The sequence below is a fragment of the Schizosaccharomyces pombe genome (assembly GCF_000002945.2).
Source record: "Schizosaccharomyces pombe strain 972h- genome assembly, chromosome: II".
In the NCBI taxonomy this organism is placed as follows: Eukaryota; Fungi; Ascomycota; class Schizosaccharomycetes; order Schizosaccharomycetales; family Schizosaccharomycetaceae; genus Schizosaccharomyces; species Schizosaccharomyces pombe.
The window spans coordinates 2,716,820-2,732,977 of record NC_003423.3 but is presented as its reverse complement, the minus strand read 5'-3'; the positions used below and the strand labels follow the sequence as shown (position 1 = coordinate 2,732,977).

At 36.4% G+C, this 16,158-nt stretch overlaps 8 protein-coding genes, 10 long non-coding RNA genes and 1 other non-coding gene across 19 annotated transcripts; 9 read left to right on the top strand and 10 right to left on the bottom strand.

Annotated features, from left to right (window-relative positions):
* Nucleotides 1–61: 61 nt before the first annotated feature.
* On the top strand, nt 62–640 carry SPOM_SPBC336.16 (uncharacterized protein; the record flags this gene model as incomplete). Its single annotated transcript, NM_001355785.2, has 1 exon — nt 62–640. The coding sequence occupies one exon, from the start codon at nt 62–64 to the stop codon at nt 275–277; it is 216 nt and encodes a 71-aa protein (NP_001343163.1). The 3' UTR covers nt 278–640.
* Nucleotides 77–1,957, bottom strand: SPOM_SPNCRNA.5794. The gene has a single exon (NR_195145.1). It is a non-coding gene; the product is annotated as a non-coding RNA (long non-coding RNA).
* Nucleotides 610–3,963, top strand: SPOM_SPBC18A7.02C (seven transmembrane receptor-like protein). Its single transcript, NM_001022038.3, has 3 exons — nt 610–833; nt 887–965; nt 1,017–3,963. Exons 1-3 carry the CDS (start codon nt 765–767, stop codon nt 2,240–2,242), a joined length of 1,374 nt encoding a protein of 457 aa, NP_596120.1. The 5' UTR covers nt 610–764; the 3' UTR covers nt 2,243–3,963.
* On the bottom strand, nt 2,204–3,751 carry xpa1 (X-Pro dipeptidase). Its single transcript, NM_001022036.4, has one exon. It carries the CDS (start codon nt 3,718–3,720, stop codon nt 2,365–2,367), a length of 1,356 nt encoding a protein of 451 aa, NP_596119.2. The 5' UTR covers nt 3,721–3,751; the 3' UTR covers nt 2,204–2,364.
* Nucleotides 3,964–4,059: 96 nt separating the features above from the next.
* SPOM_SPNCRNA.405 lies at nt 4,060–4,668 on the bottom strand. The gene has a single exon (NR_150801.1). It is a non-coding gene; the product is annotated as a non-coding RNA (long non-coding RNA).
* Nucleotides 4,669–5,010: 342 nt separating this feature from the next.
* On the top strand, nt 5,011–6,621 carry arf1 (ADP-ribosylation factor-like protein Arf1). The gene is made up of 2 exons (NM_001022035.3): nt 5,011–5,115; nt 5,184–6,621. The coding sequence occupies exons 1-2, from the start codon at nt 5,065–5,067 to the stop codon at nt 5,673–5,675; spliced, it is 543 nt and encodes a 180-aa protein (NP_596118.1). The 5' UTR covers nt 5,011–5,064; the 3' UTR covers nt 5,676–6,621.
* On the bottom strand, nt 5,700–6,295 carry SPOM_SPNCRNA.5793. Its single transcript, NR_195144.1, has one exon. It is a non-coding gene; the product is annotated as a non-coding RNA (long non-coding RNA).
* Nucleotides 6,542–7,929, bottom strand: SPOM_SPNCRNA.5791. Its single transcript, NR_195142.1, has one exon. It is a non-coding gene; the product is annotated as a non-coding RNA (long non-coding RNA).
* On the top strand, nt 6,994–7,203 carry SPOM_SPNCRNA.5792. The gene has a single exon (NR_195143.1). It is a non-coding gene; the product is annotated as a non-coding RNA (long non-coding RNA).
* On the top strand, nt 7,316–9,859 carry hsp78. Its single transcript, NM_001022034.3, has one exon. It carries the CDS (start codon nt 7,332–7,334, stop codon nt 9,741–9,743), a length of 2,412 nt encoding a protein of 803 aa, NP_596117.1. The 5' UTR covers nt 7,316–7,331; the 3' UTR covers nt 9,744–9,859.
* Nucleotides 8,037–8,444, bottom strand: SPOM_SPNCRNA.5790. Its single transcript, NR_195141.1, has one exon. It is a non-coding gene; the product is annotated as a non-coding RNA (long non-coding RNA).
* On the bottom strand, nt 8,599–9,748 carry SPOM_SPNCRNA.5789. Its single transcript, NR_195140.1, has one exon. It is a non-coding gene; the product is annotated as a non-coding RNA (long non-coding RNA).
* Nucleotides 9,860–9,948: 89 nt separating the features above from the next.
* SPOM_SPNCRNA.5788 lies at nt 9,949–12,119 on the bottom strand. The gene has a single exon (NR_195139.1). It is a non-coding gene; the product is annotated as a non-coding RNA (long non-coding RNA).
* On the top strand, nt 10,459–12,438 carry ero11 (ER oxidoreductin Ero1a). Its single transcript, NM_001355784.2, has 2 exons — nt 10,459–12,220; nt 12,388–12,438. Exon 1 carries the CDS (start codon nt 10,581–10,583, stop codon nt 11,982–11,984), a length of 1,404 nt encoding a protein of 467 aa, NP_001342754.1. The 5' UTR covers nt 10,459–10,580; the 3' UTR covers nt 11,985–12,220; nt 12,388–12,438.
* Nucleotides 12,245–12,330, top strand: snoU18. The gene has a single exon (NR_197133.1). It is a non-coding gene; the product is annotated as a small nucleolar RNA U18 (small nucleolar RNA).
* Nucleotides 12,356–13,262, bottom strand: SPOM_SPNCRNA.1545. The gene has a single exon (NR_150434.1). It is a non-coding gene; the product is annotated as a non-coding RNA (long non-coding RNA).
* Nucleotides 12,746–14,011, top strand: swi10 (DNA repair endonuclease non-catalytic (ERCC1) subunit Swi10). The gene is made up of 4 exons (NM_001022032.3): nt 12,746–12,986; nt 13,114–13,131; nt 13,175–13,260; nt 13,321–14,011. Exons 1-4 carry the CDS (start codon nt 12,840–12,842, stop codon nt 13,826–13,828), a joined length of 759 nt encoding a protein of 252 aa, NP_596115.1. The 5' UTR covers nt 12,746–12,839; the 3' UTR covers nt 13,829–14,011.
* On the bottom strand, nt 13,858–16,124 carry nop4 (RNA-binding protein). The gene has a single exon (NM_001022031.3). The coding sequence runs from the start codon at nt 16,111–16,113 to the stop codon at nt 14,089–14,091; it is 2,025 nt and encodes a 674-aa protein (NP_596114.1). The 5' UTR covers nt 16,114–16,124; the 3' UTR covers nt 13,858–14,088.
* SPOM_SPNCRNA.5787 lies at nt 14,179–16,083 on the top strand. The gene has a single exon (NR_195138.1). It is a non-coding gene; the product is annotated as a non-coding RNA (long non-coding RNA).
* Nucleotides 16,125–16,158: the final 34 nt, after the last annotated feature.

Sequence of the window (16,158 nt, the reverse complement as noted above, 5' to 3'; positions counted from 1 at the left end):
TACTTTTTGTGTTGAAAAAATCCTCTACTTTATTTTGTAAATTGTAATTTTTTATTAATTGATGTATCATTCTTATTCTCATGATTTAACTAATTATTTATATAATTATTTCTCATCAACGACCTCTTGGTTGGTTTTTATTATACTTTCTTTAGACACTATAAATGCCACGTTTAGCAATATCACTTTTGTTGATATTTTAATGGAAACCGGTTTCACCAAAAATAGAAGTTTAGACCAGACAACATGCGGTATTAAATTCGGCTTCGTCAACTAAATTTTTTTCTACACCTAGTCTATTTATTCATCAATGCTCTCAATTTATTAAATGAAACCGAATAGAAGGATAAATCCTCACAATTTTCTTTAATTGCGGAAAATACATTTTACGGTTGGTAATTTCTGGGCCGATAACAAAGAAAGAATTCACCAGTAGTCAATGATGTTGATCCTTAGCGAAATTCAGCAAGTCAAGCAAAATTGTTTATAGAAAGAAAAAATTAATTAAAATGTTGATGTCCAGGCTCGAATCAACACCTTTCTCAGCTATTTTTTGAACCTTGCTAATCGCCTAACTATAAATAAATTACTATTTATTAAGTAGTCAATAACCTCCACCAACTTCTGAATCTCAACTTTGGCAGATAATCCGTGAATCGGTTTTGGGAAAAAATATTTTGTACATTGATTTACATAACATTGGTATTTAATTTTTGTTCCCAGTCCTTCGAAGTATAAAAAATCTAATGCTCTCATCATAAACCATGAAATTACTGATATCTCTTCTATGGAGTATATTCTTTTCCATAGTTTATTCAGAAAAAACATTACTGGTAAAACAATCAGATTTCTTGCGTATCATTTGCTAACTGCGGCTTCTTGCTAGAATTTCAAGCATTATGAATTGTGCAATGGCATTTACTCGAAATCGGAATCTGGAGGGTCTTTAAATCCAGCAATTTATGGTATGTACATATCTTTTTTTACGCTTTTATTTAAAAAACTTACGACGTTAGTGAATTGGACTGAACCATGGGGTCAAGAAGATGAAGTTGAGGTTTTGATATTCAATTGGAAAGAAATCCGCAAGTTAGGTGCATTCCGTTCTGATGATCAATTCACTTACATTTGCGATTACGATGCGGTATACACGGATCACCTATGTGAAGCCGATCAACTGGGACTATATTTGTGGAACTCAACGTCAGCAAAATCCATTCGTTCTTATATAATTCCGACAAATGCTGACCCTCAAAACATTATATATGAAATCTCTCAGTCAGGTTATTATTGCATTTGGTCTCATTCGAAAAAAATGTTACCTTATCAAGCTCTTGTCAATTGGCAAAATGCGTATGGTGGGCTTCCCGCTTCTCAATTCCCTAGAATGCCTATATCTGGTGGAATCACAATCGCTTATAGTGTAATTCTTGCACTTTGGATGTTTTTCCGATTTCAATATAAACATTCGATTGTTACCGTTCAAAAGGCAATTATGTTCTTGCTAATCTTTTCGTGTGCTCAACAGGCTGTCACTTCTATTGTGTTGGATACAGAAAATTTGAGAAATCGGGGGAACTTCACATGGTTAGGAGAGACTCTGGTGTCAATTTTGTTTGCGTGTCAGTTAGTCTTGGACCTTGCGTTATTATTAATACTCTCTTGGGGATATACCCGTTATTCAACTAACATGCGTGATCGACTATTTACTGAAGCAAAAATTCCTTTAATAATTTGTTTCTTCGCTCTTTTTGTAGTTCGCTTCTTTGCAATTACCATTCAATCTATTCACCTCGGCCTTTGGTTTTGCTTTTTCTTCCTCACCGCTTGTATTTCAGCGCTATATATCTTGTTTGGTGCCTTTGTTGCGTTACCTTCAACTCTTCGCGCGTTGGTTGAACAACGGTACTATACGTTGCATAGCATCTATAAAATTTTCCGAATAATGGTATTGTGTGGTGTTGTTACCATTTTCTCATTTTCTCTAGTTGCATTGATATTTTGCTCAAACACTAATAATAACTCAACAAACAAACTCTGGAAAATACGCTGGTATTTCTTAGATGGATGGATTGATGGTGTGCATTTGACTTACTTAATTACATTATCTTCTTTATGGCGACCATCTCAGGAAAACCCCGATTTAGATCCTACAGGCCTTAGTTATCCGGTTTTAGATCCTCGTTTGGAAGAAGAGTTAGATTTATTAGAGGAAGATATCAGGGCGGATAAATCAAAATAGTTTTTTATGTTCAATTTCTTTCGTTGATGAGTTGATTTTATTTCAATTACTACTAATGTTAATAGTATGAATTAAATTATTTGATCCAATTCAGGTTACAATCACAAAAAATCACATAAATATTAAGGCTCGTAGGGACTTTTTGCCCTAAAGTTTGTTAATAGAATAGGAACATCAGATGCTAAAACAGCATCTTCAATACGAATTCCAATTTCGTCAGGTATGTAAATTCCAGGCTCAACAGTAAACACATTTCCCTTTTGTACAGGCGTACCTTTATTGGCAGGATTAAGGTAAGTTTGTTCATGCTCTTCTAATCCTAACCCGTGTCCCAATCTGTGTATAAAATACTCGCCATAACCAGCATCTTTAATTACTTTTCTGGCTGCTAGGTCAACTTCTGCACAACTTGTGTTCGATAAATGGGAAAGCATCTGGATGCCGGCCGTCTGGGCATCGTAAACCAAATTCCAAAGCTTCTCCATCCTCTCAGTCATCTTTTGGCCATGGGGAAGTACAGTTCGGGTGCAATCGCTATGATAGCCAAACAAAGTAGTACCAACATCCATCAAGACAAATTCGCTTTTTTTCAATCGACGATTCGATGGACCTCCATGTGGCATTGCTGCTCTTTCACCGAACAAAACTATCGGTGACTCTTGCACAGGCAATCCACCGTAAACAAAAAGCATGTTAATCACTTCCGCCAACTCTTTCTCCGTAATACCAGGTTTAATACACGGTTGGACAGATCGTATAGCTGCCACAGTTGCAATATTGACCCTTGACATAATATCTACCTCAGCTGGACTTTTTATTTCCCGTAAACTCGCAACACGGGGGGACACCCCAAATGTGGTAAATCCAGCATACTGTAAACCTTGTGCAATGAAATTTCGCACAGTACCATCTATCATTAACTTCAAAGGTCCTAACCGGTCATATAAAACTTGATAAGGGTTTTCGTCTTCATCCCAAGTGATGTATTTCGCATCAATGTTTTTGCCAACCAATTCTTTAGCACGTGGTAGCTCAAACTTAGGTACTAGAAAATATATTCTTGATGCCACGTCTCCTGGATAGGGTTCATCGTCTGAAAATATTATTCCCAAAAAAGGTCGCTCAGAAAGACCCCAGGAGCCAGTAGTGATATTTGCAAAATAATCCATTGAAACTGTAGGCTCCATAATTAGAGCATCCAACTTATCTTCACGAAGTGCAGCCGAAAGTCTCCGCCTACGATTGTTGAATTCTTCATGTTGTATTGAAATTGCTTCATTAATCATCGGTGGAACATAAATCATTGAGGGAACAGCGCATTGGTAAAGCCTTTGCACTGTATCTGGTTGTAACAGTGATAGGAATGATAATGCTAAAAGCGCAAAAATGAAGATGGAAATGCATGCGAAGAGACATTTCTTAAAATTTCTATTCAAAAAATCGGTACCTCGTTCAAAACTTGATTCAAAAGAAACCATTTTTGAGCAATTCTGCTGATTGAAGAGAGGTGGTGCTGAACTATATAGTATGTCAGATATTACTGACTATCAGATTACAGCATTGAGTTAACCGAAGATGCTACAATATCGTCGCTTTTGTATATATTTTTATTAAATTAAAAAGCTTTATTTCGTTTATTAGTTTTATAAAAAAAACCTATATGAGATTTGAAAATTTGGTGTATCAATTAGTTTCCTAACAAATGAAAAATTCCCCTGTCCTATTTCAATCAAAATCTTACTCTTTAATAGTTGGTCTTCAAGTCAAATATAAATACCTCAAAGGAATGTTAATCAACAATAATAAAGTAGTCGCTGTATAGTTCAATTCCAAAAATTTCAGTAAGCCCTAGTGTTTCACGTACTCATTTTAAGTTAACTTAAAAAGAGCTTTACATTTGAAAAGAAGCTTCATTTTTGCAATTGATCTCGCATGGTTTCATATGCTCTTGATGGTTATGTTTCTATTATTATTTTATAGTTTACTGCCTTGTTTAAGAGCTATAAATTGACCACTTTTTTAAATATTAAAAACATTCATGAATACTTTTCACAGTGTCATAGAATTAGAAATGAAGGTTTCATCTTACACCTCAAAATCACCTTGTTACTCAAAATAAGCTATGAAAGTGAACTTGTTGATTCGCATTCGGTTAATTCATCCTTCAATTTTGAGTTCCTGCAGCATAAGAGTGTTTAATCCTTCATTTTTAAAAGGTTTATGATCTTTTAGGTACTGTGATTTACAAAACAAATGTAACGAGTTACCTATATAATTGACGCGATAATTGATAGCCCATAGTATATAAGATAATAAAAAAAGTGAAAAATTTTAAAAAAAATTCAAAGGTTCTTTTCAGTCACGGTCATTATAAGAGAGTTGTTGTCGAAGTTAAGAAAACAGGTTGACATCCATGCTTAGACTCTTTGATTTTTAGCAAGAAGGGAATTATGGATATTTAACATACTGTAGTTTAAAAAAATAGTATCTATTTTAGATGTTAAGATCTATAATCAGTTTCACTTAATTTTTATTTACAAGTCAAACTGGTAACAGGGTGGAAGTTTGGGCTGAGGATGGGTAAAAAAAAAATACATAAATTTACAGGGAGAATTTTTATCCGAGATTTTTATTTAATAAATAAAAAATTTCAGACATGAAAGGCGAATATTTTCAAAGAAAAGCATAGGTGGTTCATTTCTGGTGATAACGGTCACCGTAATTCCAGCCATACTGCACCGCACACCACCAGATAAATTTCTTCTTCCACCAAAACCACTACCAAATAGAAAAACATTCGGTACGAAAGAATATAAGACATAATGGGTTTGAGTATTAGCAAATTGTTCCAAAGCCTCTTTGGCAAGAGGGAGGTAAGTGAAAACCTTTGAAAAGTTTGAAAAAGAAGGACTTTTATTAATAGTATCGTTTGTTTATGTAGATGCGTATTCTCATGGTTGGTCTTGATGCTGCTGGTAAAACTACGATTTTATATAAGCTCAAGCTTGGCGAAATTGTCACCACAATTCCTACCATTGGTTTCAACGTTGAAACTGTTGAGTATCGCAATATCTCTTTCACTGTATGGGATGTTGGTGGACAAGACAAGATTCGTCCCTTGTGGAGACACTATTTCCAAAACACGCAAGGTATTATCTTCGTTGTTGATTCTAATGATCGTGAACGTATTTCCGAAGCCCATGAGGAGTTACAACGTATGCTCAATGAAGATGAGCTTCGTGACGCGCTTTTGTTGGTCTTTGCCAACAAACAAGATTTGCCTAATGCTATGAATGCCGCTGAGATCACTGATAAGCTAGGACTTCATTCTCTTCGTCATCGTCAATGGTACATTCAAGCCACTTGTGCCACTAGCGGCGACGGTCTTTATGAAGGTCTTGAATGGCTTTCTACCAATCTTAAGAATCAGTAAATTTTATATACTTGTTACTTTTTCCCTGAGTTCAGTCGTCCACATGTTTAATAGCTATATTTTCTATTTCCCGTGAATTCCATTAACTATTTGTTCGAATACTTCACTGCTTCTAGAAAAGGAACTGTAACATTTTTTTTGGCGTATATCTTAATCATGTGTCTTAGATAGTTTCGGATGTTCATTACTGAATTCGCATTTGCATTTCCGTCCCGTTGCTATCTTCTAATTACTTTATGCATGAAGTAGGGATGAAGGTTGCATTTTTAACTCCCTAGTTCCTATCCTAAAGGTATGGGTTGCCAAAGTTGTAGTTCCCACTAGTCATTCGCTTGCCACTCATAAAAGCTTTGGGAGCTTTGGTCTTTGGTAATTACTTTGCATGCTATGTATCATAAGTTTTTATTGCATGCAGGGTGTCTTGAAAATTAACCGGTTTGACTTTTCTATAATGCACGTACAGTGCTCTGTTCAGTCATTGTTATTGTAACGCATACCTTTCATGGACTGCGAGCTTGAGAATTGGTAAATGGAATGGGATCTTGTGTATCTATTTGGGGGTTTATTAGTGATTCGGCTTGAATTTTGATTCAGCATATTTGATGGTTCTTGATTGATAGAGAAAAATGAACAGCTTGCTTTGCCACGAAGCGACCTTCATGAAGTTAGGCGTCCATGGCTGACTCCTCATGAAGTAGAGAAATCGTATGCACTTGTCAGCTGGTGATGCACGAGTGTTTTGCATTCCATAGTTAATGGAAGTTGGATATTCACCTTCTTTTCTTGCTAGATTTACTGTTTTGGTTGCGATTTTACCCTGAATGGTTATTATCTCTTCCTTACTCAGTAATGTTTGATGAACATTTTATAAATGCTTGCTATATGGGGCGATGCTCAGGAATTCATGTATTACACTCAATGTTTGTTGAAATAACATTATATTGACAAATTTTTAAATTGTAGCAGTATGTACCAGTAAGGATATGAATGATTTAAGTATACAATTTGCTAAACGTTTTGAATCTATCAAAAGAGTTACAGCTAACGACTTATAAATAGTCTATACCGCTGTTTCAATTAATCCCAAATAGTTTTTAATTAATAGCTTGCAAAAACGTATTCTTAAAATTAGCAATTACACAGCAAATCTGCCAATCATTCTAATCTTGTAGACATTAAGAAAGCTATTAGAATAGAAAATTATAAAAACAGAAATTGATAACAATACTTCGTTGAGAAAGGCCCTTTTTGAAATTTCTTATAAACGTCGCTTATTTACTTTCATTCTGTTCTTCTCAGTTGCTTCGTCCAAGAGCAATTCGTGCTACATATAATCTTTTACCTCATATTCTTTTATTTAACGCTATCATACGATGGATGCTAATGAATTGTAGATTCTTTGACCACAATATAGATATCGGTGATAAGGCTACTGAGTAAGAAAAATTGTCAGTTGCTCTTACTAATTTGATGCAGCTTGCAGTTTAAAAGAGCTCTTTTACGAAAAGCAACGCACGCGTTATTTGCCAACCTTAGTTAGCTCGTTATAAGAATTTGCTACTACCTTCCAGGTAATTCTTTAGTTAGCCGACACTTTATAGATTCATATATATATATATAAGCAGTAGGTAAGAAAATGAGAAGATTTCGCAAACCATGAATATTTTACCTAAGAGTATTCCGATACGAATACAATCGCTCCGTAGGTACCAAGGAAGTTTAAAAACTTCTCTTCGGGCATTGAGTACTCGACCCATTTTTGAAAAACGGCTGTTAGCTGAAACACCATTTTCTATAAGACCAAGTAATGCTTCTGTACTCATAGCTAAGAGATCTCCAAAGTTTGGATGGAAGCAAGTACGCTTTTATGCAGCAAATCCAAATGGAGGAAATTTTCGAATGGATTTAGGCGGCGGACGCAAACAAGGAGCCGCTTTGGAAGAATATGGCACAGACTTAACAGCCTTGGCTAAACAAGGAAAATTGGATCCTGTAATTGGGCGTGAAGAAGAGATTCAAAGAACCATCCAAATTCTCTCTCGACGCACAAAGAATAATCCTGCGTTAGTTGGTCCGGCTGGTGTAGGTAAAACAGCAATTATGGAGGGATTAGCCTCGCGAATCATTCGTGGAGAGGTCCCTGAGTCCATGAAGGATAAACGTGTTATTGTCCTAGATTTAGGCGCTCTCATTTCAGGAGCCAAATTTCGGGGAGATTTTGAGGAACGTTTAAAATCTGTACTGAGTGACCTGGAAGGAGCTGAAGGAAAGGTCATTTTGTTTGTTGATGAAATGCACCTTTTACTTGGCTTTGGTAAAGCTGAAGGCTCAATTGATGCCAGCAATCTATTAAAACCTGCTTTAGCCCGTGGTAAATTGCACTGTTGTGGTGCGACAACCTTGGAGGAATACAGAAAATACATCGAGAAAGACGCTGCTTTGGCAAGAAGATTTCAAGCAGTTATGGTAAATGAACCTTCTGTAGCTGACACCATCTCAATTCTTCGTGGTCTGAAAGAACGATACGAAGTTCATCATGGTGTACGTATCACTGACGATGCTTTGGTAACAGCAGCTACGTACAGCGCTAGATACATCACCGATCGATTTCTTCCCGATAAAGCCATTGATTTAGTCGATGAAGCCTGCTCCTCTCTTCGCTTACAACAAGAGTCTAAACCTGATGAATTGCGGCGTTTAGACCGTCAAATCATGACTATACAAATTGAATTGGAATCCCTTAGGAAGGAAACTGACACGACATCGGTTGAGCGACGTGAGAAATTGGAGTCCAAGCTCACTGATTTGAAGGAGGAACAAGATAAACTATCTGCGGCATGGGAAGAAGAGAGAAAGCTTTTGGACTCCATCAAGAAGGCTAAAACTGAACTTGAACAGGCTCGAATAGAGCTTGAGAGAACACAACGTGAAGGTAATTATGCCCGTGCTTCTGAGCTCCAATATGCGATTATTCCTGAATTGGAGCGTAGTGTTCCAAAGGAAGAGAAAACGCTTGAAGAAAAGAAGCCATCCATGGTACATGATTCGGTTACTAGCGATGATATTGCGGTTGTTGTATCAAGGGCGACAGGAATTCCTACCACTAATTTAATGCGTGGTGAAAGAGACAAGCTCCTTAATATGGAACAAACTATTGGCAAGAAGATTATTGGTCAGGACGAAGCTTTGAAAGCGATAGCCGATGCAGTTCGTTTATCACGCGCAGGTCTCCAAAACACCAACAGACCTTTGGCATCATTCCTTTTCCTTGGACCTACCGGTGTAGGTAAGACTGCACTTACCAAAGCTTTAGCAGAGTTTCTATTTGACACTGACAAGGCTATGATTCGTTTTGATATGTCCGAGTTTCAGGAGAAACATACAATTGCGCGTCTGATTGGTAGTCCTCCTGGATATATTGGTTATGAAGAATCTGGAGAGTTGACTGAAGCTGTGCGTCGCAAACCATACGCCGTACTTTTGTTTGACGAATTAGAAAAAGCGCATCATGATATTACCAACCTTCTTCTACAAGTACTAGACGAAGGATTTTTGACCGATTCACAAGGACGTAAAGTGGATTTCCGATCTACCTTGATTGTTATGACCTCGAATTTGGGAAGCGATATCTTGGTTGCTGATCCTAGTACTACTGTCACCCCCAAATCCAGGGATGCCGTTATGGATGTTGTACAGAAATATTATCCTCCTGAATTTTTGAACAGAATTGACGACCAAATTGTTTTCAACAAATTATCGGAAAAGAACCTTGAAGACATAGTAAACGTTCGTTTGGACGAAGTTCAACAACGTCTTAATGACCGTCGTATAATCCTTACAGTTACAGAAGCAGCTCGCAAATGGCTTGCTGAAAAAGGTTATTCTCCAGCGTATGGCGCTAGACCTTTGAATCGCTTAATACAGAAGCGTATTTTGAACACAATGGCGATGAAAATTATTCAGGGAGAAATTAAGTCGGACGAAAATGTTGTGATCGACGTTTTGGATGGTGAACTTGAGTTTAAAGCAAATAAGCTTGAGCCACAATCTACAAGTCATGAGGATTAATGTTATTATGAAAACCTTCTATCTGATAATTTCTTTATTATCTTAGTGATGACCATATTGAATAGCGGCTTTAAATATTTTACGCAATTATTTATTATCATTTTTATTTATTCAAACACCGATTACACAAATCTCTTATGTGCAATTGTCTGAAATTGTAGTGGTTAAGAAGCAAGTTATGCGTAATTACTAGTAAACTGCTTATTTTTCTTTCAAAAACTCTCTTCGATATATAATAGTGGAGTTAGCTAACATGTTTGATAATAATTTTTCGATGCTTGTAAATGTAACATCAAAGAATCGTTCCAATTGATGATGAATTTTCTACCTGGTTTATGTTCAGTGTTTACGACCGGAATTTACAGCTCTCAAACTCAAATATCTAATTCAGGTATAATAATAAATTCAGCACATGTGTGATAAAAATTTGCTTTTGCTTTAGAAATACTAGTTTAGCAGAGCGCCTTAAAATATATTGCATATGCCGGTGGCGATGTATATTTTTCAAGAATATTTTCAACTATTATTCGTATTGCACAAATTCTAAAATATATAGCGTTGATAAGCATAAGGAAGTATTGACGAGTTTCCGTGCTTAATTTTCTAGAAAAACATAAAAAGCTTTAAAGTAAAACATACTCTATTGCATTAGCTAAGCACAATTTAAGGATATGAGGTCGCAGTATATTTATCAATTCCTTCTTTGTCCTTCTCCAATACTCGCGGTAGTACGAGTACTACACAAATCCTTAGAATTCAATACAAAATCGTTAAAAAAATAAAATATAACCAGAATTTCTTTTAAAAAATAATTTAGTGACAGAGAAAAATATTGCAATGATTGGAATTACAAAGCTCATTTCTATTTGGAATGCCATTTGGAATTTTTTGTTGCTTCCGGAGATAATAATCTCTCAAACAGACACTAGTTCTACAGGCATTTATCAAATGCAATCCAAAGTTCGCTCATTAGTACCTGTCTTAACTGAGCGTAGTGATTACTTTTCATACTACAGAGTAAATCTCTATAGATCAAGCTGCCCTTTATGGGAAAATGACAACGCAATGTGTAGTAACCAAGGTTGCGCAGTTAAATCATTGAATGAGATTGAAATACCCAAAGTATGGAAAAAGCTCAGTGATTTTGAACCCCATTCTAAGAAAAATGATACAAAATGCAATTGGAAATATAATCCTGACTTGGATTACTGCTACCTTGATAATTCCACTTCTCCCGATGAATACGTGTATGTATCCCTTGTGCAAAACCCAGAAAGATTTACTGGATATGCTGGTGATCATTCAGCTGCGATTTGGCGAAGCATTTACGAGCAAAACTGTTTTGTGGTTGACGACGACGATAATCCATCTGAACAACCTAAAAGTAATGCTCTTTTTAGACCAAATCAAATACCTTTGAACTTGTTCACGGAGAACCATGATGACACTTCTTTATCTCCATCTGTTGCTTGCCTAGAAAAGCGTATGTTTAACAGAATAATTTCAGGATTTCATGCTAGCATATCAACTCATGTTTGTCAAAATTATTATGATGTCGAAGAGCAACGTTGGACCCAAAATTTGGATTGGTGGCGCGCCAAGGTTGGCAGTTTTCCCGATCGCATTGAAAATATTTTTTTCAATTACGCGTTGTTACATCAAGCGCTTGTTCAAATTGCAACCCAAATGAAAAACATTACTAGCGACAGTTCTTTTACCTTTTGTCCTACTGATAAAGATGTTGATTGGCGTACTCACACAGCATTTGAACAGTTGGTTTATCACGCTTACCAGGATCGTCATGTTATAAATCGCGAGCAGTTCTTTGCCGATGAAGAGGCTAAGAGATTTAAGGATAGCTTTCGCAAACATTTCCGTGATATTTCTCGCATAATGGATTGTGTTGGCTGCGACAAATGTAGACTTTGGGGAAAAGTTCAAATCACAGGTTATGGCACGGCCCTTAAATTACTTTTGGAGCCTGAAACTCAATTAAGTGACTTAAGACCAGAAGAAGTTGTGGCTCTCGTAAATACCTTTGACAGAATTTCACACTCTGTCGAAGCGACATTTTGGTTTAGTTTAAAGGCAAAAACAAATGACACCTTGGATGCTATTAAAGCACTCATTTACAAGACATATAGGTCTCCGTCCAAAGAAATCCTTGCGTTCTTTATCGACCAGACTTGGTATCTATTTTATGCTTTGTTCTTTATATGTAATGTCCCAAGAGTAATCTAATTTTTATATCCTATTTTTTTATTTTTCCATTCTTTTCTGGTACATGATCTCGACCTTAAAATTTTTTACTATAAAAAGCTGGTGCTACTACGATGAAGTTGGCCTTTCCTTATATCGAAAAGCGTTATCTCTCTACTGAAGATGCCGCATTTTTGGAAGTAAGATTATTTGTCATATACATTTTTAAAGCGAGGCATAAAAATCATAGAGAGTCCTCATTTTACTTATAGTGATAGGTATGTCAAAAAACGGTTTTTGGAAGCTATGATGACCAAAATTGGTCCGTGTTACTGAGCGGGATTAAGACCCCAGCAAACGAAGAGAAACCCAATTTTTAATTCTGATTTTTTCCTCAAAAATTTTTTTGCTTCAAATTTTGTTCCTTAATTTACTAACATCTTAGACGATAAAGCTCAAGTAGTGCTACAATTTGAAAATTAATGAATTTGTTTACAATATCTTTAATCGTCATTTGTATTGTATGTCCATTTATTCAACGAAATTTAGTTTGTATATGTAAATCGGTATAGAAAGTAAGAATCAGTTAAGTCTATTACAAGACATTGGGACGCCGTGTAAATGTTTTATCTTAATGACATGTAAGTTGATATACCCATTCTATAGGAGTTTGCTATTTCTTCGGTTTTCCGCTAACTAGTAAAAAAATAATAAGTCATAGAACGTTTTCAACAACGTAGTAGCCAGAAACCATGCTGTTTTAGTAACATAATATAAGCTTGGTATGGTCAACTTACTCCTACCAAATTTCCCAATTGAGTACAACAGATATTGAAACAGTATTCATTAGCGAAGCTCTTGAGCAGTTCTGTTTTTTTTTTTTATATATTTTAGACAATGTCTGATATCGATGATGAGGAATTTGAGCAGCTTGCAGTTAGCGCCTTAGAAGAAGTAGAGAAAAAAGCTGGTTTTGCTCAACAGCCAACTCCTCAAAAAGTGTCTAGGGTTACAGCTCACTCTATTTTGGTAAACCCTCGACAGGTAAGAAGCTGAAGACAGATCGCATGGTTTGTTATAGCAGGTTGAAAATGCATTTTTAATCTTGCTTTTTTCTTTTCTGTAGTGGGATTATCACCATTCTGATAAGGACTATATTAACTTCTTATAGAAAGGAAATCCTTTATTGGTAAGTTTCTTACTCGTGGATAAAGCTTGCTCATAAACAATAGCCTCACGTTCGAAATGTACCATGGGAATACACCGACATAGTTCCCGATTTTGTTATGGGAACAGGTATTTGCTCTTTGTTCTTAAGGTATGTTAAATTCCCCAAAGCATAATTCGTTTATTGAAGGACTGACTTACATCATGCTAGCTTGAAATACCATCACTTGCATCCTGAATACATTTATTCACGGATATCTAAACTCGGGAAATCATACAATTTAAGAATCTTACTGATTTTAGTTGATGTTGAGAATCACCAGGCTTCAATTCAAGAATTAGTCAAAACTAGTATCGTGAATCAGTATACACTTATTTTGGCCTGGTCTTCTGAAGAGGCTGCTCGATATCTAGAAACGTATAAGGCTTATGAAAACATGTCACCTGCACTTATAATGGAGAAGCCATCAACTGATTATCTTTCTCAGGTGCAATCTTTTTTGACTAGTATTCGCGGTATCAACAAGAGCGATAGCCTGTCCCTTTTATCAAAGTTTGGTTCTTTAGAGAGAGCTTTAGTGGCTTCCAGAGATGAACTAGAACAGTTAGAAGGATGGGGTCCTACCAAGGTCAATCGTTTTCTAGAAGCAGTGCAGCAGCCTTTTATGTCCCATTCTACCATTAAAAGACCTGAAGCAATAAATTTAAAACAAACTTGATTTATTTCTTATATTAACTTATTTGACTATGCCTCATTCTTTTACATTATGTTAACCGTATCTATACAAAGGATTCGCTAATAGTGTTTCGTAAATTAATTTCCCAGTTTTCTATTTGAACTGAATGATTAACCCCCAAACCAAATTATTGATTTTATTCCCTCTAAATAGAAATTAATTAAAGCATTTAAAGTTTTCTTAAACCTATTTTCCACACAAAATATAGATCATCTGTCTTCATAATGACAAAAATGAGTAGCTTAGTTTTTTCGTGAGCGTCTCTTCATCCTTTTTCTTTGGATGATACGAGCAACTTTCGCCTGCTTTTCTTTCGCTTCGTTATCCTCTACATCGGATTCAGAACGCTTCCTTTTCAGATTATCCTCATCTTCTTGTTGCTTCAATTGTTTTGCTTTTTGCCGAAACGACTTTTCCTTTTCTTGACGTCGCTTAACAACCTGAATGTTTTCAATAGCAAATTCGACAATTAGACGACGAGGACGATCATTGTAATCGATATTTGGTAGCTGCGGCTCAGGAATTTTATGCTTTCGCGCCCACTCAATTTCTGCATCTATTATTTTTTTAACAGTAATTTCCCGTCCATTCAGCCAGCGTAAAGCCATAAGTGCATATTTATGAGAAATAAATTGCATGAAACCAAAACCCTTTGATCTTCCAGCACCAGCCTTCTCAGTTTCTACCTTAGCTTGCTTAAGTACACCACCACTTTTCCCCCTTTTAAGTCTGTGTCCCTTGTCAAGATTCTCTTCCTCTTCAGTTATGTTAGCTCGTAATCCTTTCGAAACGTCGTCCATAAATCCACGAATAGCTTGTCTACCCAGCATTGCTAAAATTTTAGGATCAATGTGTCTAGAAATATTACGAATAGAGAGACGATTAAGAGAAAGATGTAAGGTGGGATTTTTCTCCAATAATTTTTTACGTTGGGCGATAGACTGACTTCTTAACGTTTTGTCAGTCTCAGATAAACTGTTAAACAAAGGATGATCGGCAGCAATTTTACCTTCATTGAGAAGAAATAGATGACGCCTATCAACACCTTTCCCCATTTTTTGCTTTCTCTCTTGTAAACTTTTTTGATTAATGTCCGAAGCCTCTTTTCGTGTAACAGCGCTCGTAACTTTCAACAAACGACCATGTAGAAGGAAACGAGAACTTACGCTGTCAGTATCAATTCCCTCATCTACTAAAACTGATGGAAGAAAACGTTTTTCAGCCTCAGTAGGCTCTTGTGTAGGTAACTGAGAAGCCATTTCAAGACAATTTTGACAATCCTTTTCATAACGGAACTTAATAAAACCCCTTCCCAATGAACGATCAGTAGCAGGATCCTTAACTAGCTTAGCGTATGCAAGCGGCCCAAATTGACGAAAGTGATTATACAATTCTTGTTCCGTACACTCAAACAAAAGGTTGCGAACAAACACAGTGTCCTCCAATCCTTCATTGTCCCGAATTTCATGATTTATAGAATTTTTGTCAGAAGATGAATCACCAGAATCCTCTACATCGTCGACATTGCTACCCTCTTCTTCACTTTCCCCCGCCAATTCTTTACCCTCCGAATGCCCATCCACTTCCTCCTCAGATTCTGAGTCCGCAGAAGCATCTTCAGTTACAATTGAGTGTCCTTCATCAGATACAAATTCTTTGTTTTCCTCCTCAGAAGATGCATCCTTTAATGTAGTAGCTTCGAATGCATCTTTACTAACTGCCCAGTCAACGGCAATAGGACGACCATCAATTTCTGTCCCATTTAGAGAATTCATGGCTTCCTCAGCAGCTTTACGATCTTTCATCCAGACAAAGGCGAAGCCGCACATACGACCTCCACCCTTTGTAGGGATTTTAATTTCACGAACTTTACCAAACTTTGAAAAATGAGGCTCCAAATGTTGTGGCTTTTTAATTGACCAAGGAAGATTTCGGATAATTAGACGAGGTCGATTATCCTGCCTAATTGTCTTCTTAACAGCCTTATTCTGGTCTGTGTCTACCTCCGATCGTTTACGGGGAGTAGCGAAATCCAATCGAAGAATTCTTCCATGTAATTTTTTATTTTTCAACTCCTTAGCTGCTCTTTGAGCATCTTCAAGCATTGAAAATGTTACAAATCCATATCCTCGATTTTCACCTGTTTCCGGATTAGTAACCACTACTGCATGCTTGATAGGTCCGACATCGGAAAAGAAGTTTGTTAAATCATCTTGCTTTGTCTGGAAGGCAAGATTTCGCACAAATAATGTGCTATTTGAGTTCATGGTACAACGACAATTTCTTTTTTCCTAAGAACATGTACTTTAGAC

Bases quoted from the DNA above. Each gene is read 5' to 3' on its own strand.
- SPOM_SPBC18A7.02C (NM_001022038.3), top strand. From the start codon at position 765: ATGAAATTACTGATATCTCTTCTATGGAGTATATTCTTTTCCATAGTT. The intron at 834-886 runs GTAAAACAATCA...GCTTCTTGCTAG, and splicing joins ATTCAGAAAAAACATTACTG to AATTTCAAGCATTATGAATT. The intron at 966-1,016 runs GTATGTACATAT...TTACGACGTTAG, and splicing joins TTTAAATCCAGCAATTTATG to TGAATTGGACTGAACCATGG.
- xpa1 (NM_001022036.4), bottom strand. From the start codon at position 3,720: ATGGTTTCTTTTGAATCAAGTTTTGAACGAGGTACCGATTTTTTGAAT.
- arf1 (NM_001022035.3), top strand. From the start codon at position 5,065: ATGGGTTTGAGTATTAGCAAATTGTTCCAAAGCCTCTTTGGCAAGAGG. The intron at 5,116-5,183 runs GTAAGTGAAAAC...TTGTTTATGTAG, and splicing joins GCCTCTTTGGCAAGAGGGAG to ATGCGTATTCTCATGGTTGG.
- hsp78 (NM_001022034.3), top strand. From the start codon at position 7,332: ATGAATATTTTACCTAAGAGTATTCCGATACGAATACAATCGCTCCGT.
- ero11 (NM_001355784.2), top strand. From the start codon at position 10,581: ATGATTGGAATTACAAAGCTCATTTCTATTTGGAATGCCATTTGGAAT.
- swi10 (NM_001022032.3), top strand. From the start codon at position 12,840: ATGTCTGATATCGATGATGAGGAATTTGAGCAGCTTGCAGTTAGCGCC. The intron at 13,261-13,320 runs GTATGTTAAATT...ACATCATGCTAG, and splicing joins ATTTGCTCTTTGTTCTTAAG to CTTGAAATACCATCACTTGC.
- nop4 (NM_001022031.3), bottom strand. From the start codon at position 16,113: ATGAACTCAAATAGCACATTATTTGTGCGAAATCTTGCCTTCCAGACA.